This window comes from Erigeron canadensis, chromosome 5 (assembly GCF_010389155.1).
Source record: "Erigeron canadensis isolate Cc75 chromosome 5, C_canadensis_v1, whole genome shotgun sequence".
Classification (NCBI taxonomy): domain Eukaryota; kingdom Viridiplantae; phylum Streptophyta; class Magnoliopsida; order Asterales; family Asteraceae; genus Erigeron; species Erigeron canadensis.
Genome location: NC_057765.1, coordinates 39,436,708 through 39,445,437, shown reverse-complemented (window position 1 = coordinate 39,445,437; position 8,730 = coordinate 39,436,708). Strand labels below are relative to the sequence as shown.

Sequence of the window (8,730 nt, the reverse complement as noted above, 5' to 3'; positions counted from 1 at the left end):
ATATGTAATTATACATATACAAACACAAGTAGTACTAATTTTGAACCTTCTTTCATTTCTTTATCTTCTTATTATTGTTTAGTTTATTATTTCCATTCACCAATAATTCCAACGGCACTCAAGATTCTAATTCTACACACACCAAAATCCAATCACGTGTAAACTACTCCGAAATCCTCGCTGCCCGTTACCACCATCCCCCACTCACCCCCTTTTATAAACCTCACCCCCCAAAATTTCCATTTTCACAACAAATAACACAAACTTAATCCAAAAACCCAACTCCATATATAAAAGAGAAAAAATGGAGAGAAACTTCGCGGTAGTGACCATTTTCGCGTTATTATTCGCGGTCACCACCGCACGTATCTCTTTAATCGATCCTACCCAACCTCTAAATGGTGTAGGATCTGATTCAAATATCGTTTTACCTACAGAACAACCAAAAGAAAATTACGATGTACCCAACAAGAAACAGCCCGAAGAAAATGACCAAACATTTAAAGTTGATTTAACAACCCCTCGTTCGGAATTTGCTAGATTCCATGCCATCAACCGTCATTTCTTTGATCAACCACGAAATTCACACCGTTATATCCACTCTAGGCCGTACACACATTTTGGGATTCCAAAACCTAAGACCTCGTACGACAACAATGTTGGTCGTCAGCGTTTTCACGGTCCATTGAAAAGAAAGAATATTAAGAACCAACGTCACCATAATCATCATCAACATCAACGACACCGTTACCACCATCACATTCATCGCGATACGAATGACATGTTTAATATGAAACATAAATTTGATCACGTCGACAAGGTGAAAAGGGCCGGCGTGGTCCATCAACAACAACCTAAGGAAATGAAAACACAACATGAAGCCGGTTTCATGAGAAACATTCGTAAATTTTTGAAACATTCTTTTGAGTGAATTATTATTCATTCATCTACATATATATATCTATAAACAAACTGTTTAACTAAACAGTTATGAATTTATAATGTTGTAGTAGTAGTAATTTGTAATTGTTATTTCTGTATTCGAATTAAAAATGCATCCGTGTGAGATGTAGTAGCATATTTAGGCAAATTACTTTTTCAAGTGTTGATGTGTACATTTACATTTCATGTTTCCAAAATCATATCACATGTTGCACATTGTTTAGATCCAATGCCAATTTGTGAATAACTATGTATGTAGCAAAATTAGTTCATCCAATTATAATTAAATGATATAATTATTATAATATAAGAAGAATTATATTTAAATGTATAGGCATGATTGTATAGTATTTGAATTTAATTTTAAAATAGAAGAAAAAGTAAAAGTAACGTTATAACATGCTTTGAAAGGTTAACCTTAATCACTCTCTCGTTTGACACTTTATACTTTTGTGCTTTTCGGCCCGTTACATTGCCAGGCTGTGAGCAAGTGAGTGGGCAGAACAAGAGGATGGCCCCCTAGTATAATTTTAGTTTTACTTTTGATTGCGTTTTTTTTTTTTTTTTAAATTAGATTTTGCGCATCTAAAAAACAGGATTTGGAGTTTCGAAATCTCTTTTCAAAGCTGTTTTTCTAAAACAAACACATATATAATTATTTTTTTCGATCCATTTTAAATACTCTTATTAAACCCATAAATTTTTAGATAATTAGTCGGATACATGATATGGACCGATGAGTTGGTGTTTAATTTGATTTATACTAAAGCTAAATAAGTATTTGTATTTTATTCTATCGACAGTGAATAATCATGTAGGTCCAATTTTGCCTTCTATTCTGGTGATGGTGTGATTTTTTTTTCTTATATTTCCGTAATCACCGTTTGTCTTTGTTCGTCGCCAATCAAACATAACTTTGAATTAGGGCAAGCATGTTGAATGTCATAATTGAACCAATTAAAAAATATTATAATTATACGATGCATAAATGATGATTTGCACAAATCATATAAGACCATAAGTTATGAGGTGTCCAAATAATCAACCCCAACCCTTTCGACTAAATTGGAGATCGTTACACTACTAGTTTGTTACATGACATAAATGCTCATCGTGTTAGATAGTTTTACTCCTTTTTTTCGAAGAGCTTCATATACGTGATTTCATGTTTTGAGTATTCTCACTCCTTTTAACTTAACTACCTCTTACATTAGTAGTTTTGAGTATTCTCACTCCTTTTAACTTAACTATCTGTCTATCTCCTACATTTGTAATATTTATGCATGTGATAAAACTACTGTATATGGCATGGCCGGCAAGTAATAATATATCAATTTAACAAATCAACCTAATAATCAATATAAAGCATTTATCATATGACATGTGTAATCCTCTCAATTTTTTCTCTCAGTCTCTTCCTCTGAATATGTCAAATATCATTATATCATTAGGTTTATTAATTAAGCTAATTGATCATTTTTTCATGGCATAATACTCATTTTGAAAAACTAGAAACATGGAAAAGCTAAAAACTAAGAAAGGTTTTCGGTTGGTTGGTCCCAAACTCCCAATCTCCCATTTCCGCCTCTTCTTGTTTTGAAATCATCCAACCCCCACGGCCCCACCCCACCCCTACACGGCTACACCCCATTGTTTGTTTTTTTTTTTTCGTTTTTTTTAAATAAAAAAGAGGTTCATTTCCAATAAAATTGTAGCATATATTTAATTTGAATTTCTTACTAAATTCTCGCTGATATATTATGATTGTACTTTATTCTATACTTCTTTAAAAAAAATAAAAAAATAGGTAAGAACCCTCAAGTCCCATGTACCGTCTTGGTACTCATAGCGCACACCGTATAAAATTCATGTCCGGTGACTTACCATTCTTACACATGGGTCCCTAAATATAGTTTTTTCTCTTGGTTTTGCCAAAATTTGAACTATGACTTACCGCCTTCATATGTGGGTCAATGTAGTCACATGATTACGGTACCAGTTAATCTATGATCAATTGGTTCTTTACTTCATTTATATTTATCATTGCTCCTTTTTCTATTATTATTATTATTTAAAAGAAAATTGAAGTATCTAAATATTGTTTGCATGGATAAACCGAATAAAACATATGATTATATAATAGGAAAAAAGTCAAAAACTGATAGAAACTAATTGTAACTTGCATTATAAATTTTTAGACGAAACTTTTATTTACATAAACACACTTGAAGAACCTTACAATCTCATCTCTCATCTCAAGCATGGTACCGCTAGCTAGGTGTTGTTTCTTGTGGTAGGTGTTGTTCCTTGTGGTATCGCCTTCGTCTCGCGGGCATTCCTCTACCCTAATTGGAATCAAAATTGGATTAAGATTTAACAGTTTTAGCAAGGATCCTACAATGTGGTTTCCTCAAAGATGTCCCAGGCTCGAATCTGCTACATGCAAATTTGATGAGAAGACTTAGCAACGGTATACCCATCTAACACATGGAAAGCAAACCCTTTAATACGTTGACAAGAGTCGAACCAGTGTGGGTGCACCCGAGTGGAGAGTTTTTGCCATTTATCTGTTGTCTTTTATAAAAAAAAAAAATTAACACTCTTAGATTAACTTGAGGTGCGATCTTTTCCAGAGTTTGTACTCATTCGGACATTTCTTCAAAGTTCTTATATATATATATATATATATCTTAATTATTGGGAATTGATGAGACTTGGTTGAACTATTTAATTAATTGTGTTCATCAATTTTCAATGTTGGTTGGGCCGTGAGGAGTGGGGCAAACCCACGGAAGCGGCGATTGATATCTATCGCCTATTTATCTCGACTATCGCTACCATCTCTTGCGCTCTCCCCCCCCCCCCCCCTCTCTCTCTCTCTCTCTTACTTTTTCACTTCCCAACTAATCACTTAAGGCCATTTGTTGAAAGTCTCTTTACCCAACTAGATAGCTCCACTCTCCCATTTTTAAGGGGCTACCCATTTGGTAACATGGCGCCACATGACGCAAGTCGCCCCCAAGTTGGGTAGCCTCACTCCACTGGAGTGAGAAATTCACAATATTAATATATGTTATTTTCCATATTAAAGCATTAAAATTTGTTTATCATATATTGAACTAAAGACGAAAAGTGGTTAAAAAGTCATACATGTACTATACTCACCAAAATGTCAAACTACATCCACACACAATCATAGGTAACTCTTAATCGATCCTCCGATCCGTACAAATGTCAAACTGTGTTTTGTATTCCAGGAATATTTTTCGATTTCAGGCGATATTGTGTATAATCTTTTTTTCTACTTTCGACTTATACCTTTATAATTTACTTATTGGGGTTGGGGGGGGGGGGGGGGGGGGTTGGGGGGGGGGGGGGATTGTTGCGGGACAAATATACCTTTATGAAGAGTAATTGGAGATATAATGAGAAAGAATAACATTTTCATGGAAACAACTAACATATGCAATTAAGCATTTAGGGTTGGGGTATCGGGCTATAAACCTATGACCCGAGTAATTAAGCTATGATAGAAATATTGCTCATATCTACTTATATACATCACATGTCTAATCTAAAATCTAATATAGCCTTTATGTTAATTAAATATAGTTGAAGTTTCAGAGGGACTACATGTTAGTGTGTGTTACCCACCGTCTACCGATACGTTTGAGGACTTTTTGTACATTCATTTGGAATACAGAACTTTTAGACGACCCATAGCTTTTATTTTTGCATTCAAGATTATTGCAATGTCAAATAACGCATCAACCAACTTCTTGAACATAACCAATGTTTAATTGGTTTAAATATGAAGTTTTACCCCTAACACTATGAGTTCGATATCTTGGGTCCCTTTGTGGGGGTTTTCTTCGGAATGCTAACCAGGTCCTTTTTGGTTGACTCCTTGTTGCTTGCAATCTAGTGTGTGTTTGGTTTCGTGTGTCAAATACATCTATACACACTCTTATAAAAAGAATAATACTCTCTCCTAAGTGTTGAAAATGTAATATGTAGATGTATATTTCAATTCAAATCTATATTTATTTATTTTACTACGAGTATTACTTATTACACATTGTTGGATATATAACAAAATATCATTATTCACAAGTACGCAACGGAAGCAAATCAAACCATGTAATCAAATAATTAACCTTAAAATATGATTAAGGAATACCTTTTAATGTAGATGATAAAATAAAGAAACTTTAAAAGGATTTGAAGTAAATCCCTTTACAATCTCACACTAGACACCTCTTATACCGTATGCTAGTACCCCGATCACGAACCGAACAACCCTTTGTTACTATCCCTATTAGTCGAACCAAACAAAACCCGAAACCCTTTGTTTTTGTGTGTTTCGGCCGAACCAAGAAAAGGAGGGAGAAGATGAGAGAAACTTATGTGTAAATTGAATGAAAAACCCTTGAATGAAGCCCTTTATATATGTAGAATAATTAGGGTTTACTTATCTTGGAACACAAGTTAAATCAAGGCTTAAAAAGCCCTTGATAGAACCGCCCCCCATAGGAAAATTAGGGTCCAACACTAATTTTCTATTTTCACAATTAATCCTCCTCTTTAATTAATTTAAATATAATTAACCCTTTAACTTATTTAAATTAATCATTTCGTGATTAAACTAATTAATATATTACTTTAATATATTAATTAATAATATAAAGTTACCGTGTCTTTTTGTGTGACCCCGTATGCTTAAATCATTTCCGGACATACGTTCATTTTACGTGATCATATACTAACACACATGACAAATAATCTAAAATACCATTCTCACAAACAGTGTCGGCTCAAAGGTTTTAGGGACCTTAAGCGGGATAAATTTTTGAGCCTAGTTAGTTACGGGCTTAGGGCATATAAAACCAAGGTAAACAAAGAAAGCAAAAGAAACATACCTGCCTTATGGCGGATTTATAAAACTACTATGAAAGGCTGAAAGTGTTGGTACTACTACTCTGCTAGATGAAGTTGGAGGTGGTTGTTATCTACTTTTCTCTTTGATAAAGTAAGTCCATAATATAACTTTATTCATCTAAATTATAAAACTTAATATACTAATCGACTAATCTATGAAAAATTTGGGGGCCTTGGTGCTTAGTGGGCCTTAGACACAAGCCTAACCCAATAAAGCGAGCCCTGTTCACAGAAAAAAACCCTCCTCTTCATTTTCAGTGATTTTTTTTTTCTGGTTTATAAAAAGATATATATATATATATCCAATATATGAACGTTGCAAGAGCCCCAAGTACTAACGGGTGTGATGAAGATATATGACTCACTCATTTTTAACCACTTGTCTTCAAGTGAACTACAATTTTAGCCCTTCAATATTAACATACTGTCTTGCACACGTTTCATTGGAACCAAACCTTAAATTGAAGAAAACACGATCACTTTTCGACACCTGTCTAAACAAGTTTTACATCTAAGTTTTCCATCGTTAACATGTAAACAACTTTATACACATTAATACTTTTAGATAAAAAAAAAACACAATAATGTAATATTTTGATACTCCTAAATGCTTCATTGTTTGATGAAATGATGAATACTCACAAGTTACCTAACATTTGAAAAATGTAGAGGATAATAATAATAATAATAATGACTAAATATTATTCATTACATTATAACTTATCAAGGCCGGCTCTAAGGAAACTTGGGTATAGGACAAGTTTAAAGAACAACGAATTTAACCTAGGGACCTAAAAACCAAAATATGGTTGTACCTAACGTCTTAACCACCAATCCAAATGCTAATAGTTTATTTATAAAGGTATAGACAATATATACAATATAATTTTTACAAGTATATGTATATATGAAAATTGAAAATATGAGCCCCTGAAAAATCGGACCTCGAACGGTCGTCTACTTTGTCCTATGTCTAACCCCCCATGTTACTTATGAGGAATTAACAATAACTAGGGTAGAAACTAACTTAACCAATTAAATCCATACTGTCGTAATAGACTAATAGTATAATACACTTGTGAACATATTAAAATGTTACGGAGTTTTAACATTAGATTACATATATTATACAAATACAAGTTTTATTATCTACTACAAAGTATAATGTACATTTATTATTTAACAATCTTTTAATTTCTCCCTCCTAGTTAGCAAGTATTTCCCATATTAAATCCGGATCATAAGATGGCATTCCGGCCAACAAACAACCATCCTTCCCCGCCACGGCAACCATCTGAAACTCACCCGAATAAGAAAACGTATTCGAAAGTCCTTCATTCGCGACAGTTGCCTCGGCCTGTACCCTCTCCTTCTTCTTAACCTTGGCTTTTTTCAATTTCTGACAAGTCGTCAGAATCTTGTTATCTACAGCAATCTTTAAAGCATTCAACCTCTTCAAATCACCAATCACCCCAACTGGAACTCCATTTTGAAAGTTCAAACGGGCCTGTTTGCCACGTAGCTTATACGCAGCTCGATCATAAGCATATGCAGCCATCTGAGCTGTTTCATAAGTCCCTAACCATAACCTCATTCGATTACCCGGTAATCGGATCTCTGCCACCCATTTTCCCAATTGCCTCTGCCTCACCCCTCTATACAATTTCATTTTCTTGTAAGGATTGATTAAATAGTTATTAAATCCAAATGGGTTTGTCGTGAAATTCTGTTTGGAGTTCAAATTTGCAGATAAATTCAAGAATTGTTCTCTTTGTTTGAGGTAAACCGAAGAACCCGATTGAGCGGGAAAAACAGGGGATGGTGATGTGGGTAATGAGTTATTTGAGAAGATTGAATCCAAAGTGTTTGAATTTATGTTTTTTAAGATAAAATTAGGCAAAGAAGAAGCTGAATTGGATGATTTTGTGATGTTTTCATACATGATTTGGAAATCTTGGTTTTGAAATTTGGAAACAGGGGAAAAACAGAGTTCACTAGGAATTGGTTCAGTAGAAAGACAGTCACAATGTTCGTCTTTTAAAGGTATTTATGAGGAATACGTTAAAGCATCCAATTCAACTATTTATTGCGCTTTTTTGCTACTAAAACTAACAACGACATACTGCAAATATTCAAACTTAAAAAAAAAAAAAAATACTCTAGATAATACGAGTAATAAAATAAAAAGTAAATGGATACATGTTCCCGTCAAAGGTACACACCAATCTCATACGGGAGGTGATCAGCACCATTTTTTTTTTTTTTTTGATAAATCTACTACCATGCACAACTTACACAGGAAATTGTATAACTTGTTAATACAGTAGTGTGATAAATGTATAAAAAGAGTGGTACAAGTTTTACTATCCATCTCGTATGTTTGTAACTACAAGACTTTTTGTTAAAAAAGACAGTGACGAGATAAATTGTTAGTTAATTTTGACACATTAGCTGAGACATCGAATAAAGAACTCTTATTATTTACGCGTATACATATATTTATACTAGAACACCCTAACCAAAATTAACAAGACAAAGTTACTTCGTCGCTTAGGCGACACGCAACAAAATTGTCGAGGCAAACCTGTGGTGATGACCACGGTGTCACTATTGGGACACAAAAATCACATGTTTTCGTATAGTACTATAGTTGTATATCTGTGATATGTGTGAATGTAATATGTACACTACAATTTCATGTTTTAGTATAGTATGCAATGTATTGTCGTTAAAAATATATATATATATTGAGAAATGTGAATATAAGGTTGTCCAACACCTAAGCTTAGATGTGGAATCACTCACATACTAAATTTTTAATATTTGTTGAATTTTAAATAGATCACATGA

At 33.6% G+C, this 8,730-nt stretch overlaps 1 protein-coding gene across 1 annotated transcript; it reads right to left on the bottom strand.

The window, feature by feature from the left end:
• Window positions 1-7,084: 7,084 nt before the first annotated feature.
• Window positions 7,085-7,822, bottom strand: LOC122601785 (ethylene-responsive transcription factor ERF061-like). Its single transcript, XM_043774523.1, has one exon. It carries the CDS (start codon window positions 7,820-7,822, stop codon window positions 7,085-7,087), a length of 738 nt encoding a protein of 245 aa, XP_043630458.1.
• Between the last annotated feature and the right edge of the window lie 908 nt (window positions 7,823-8,730).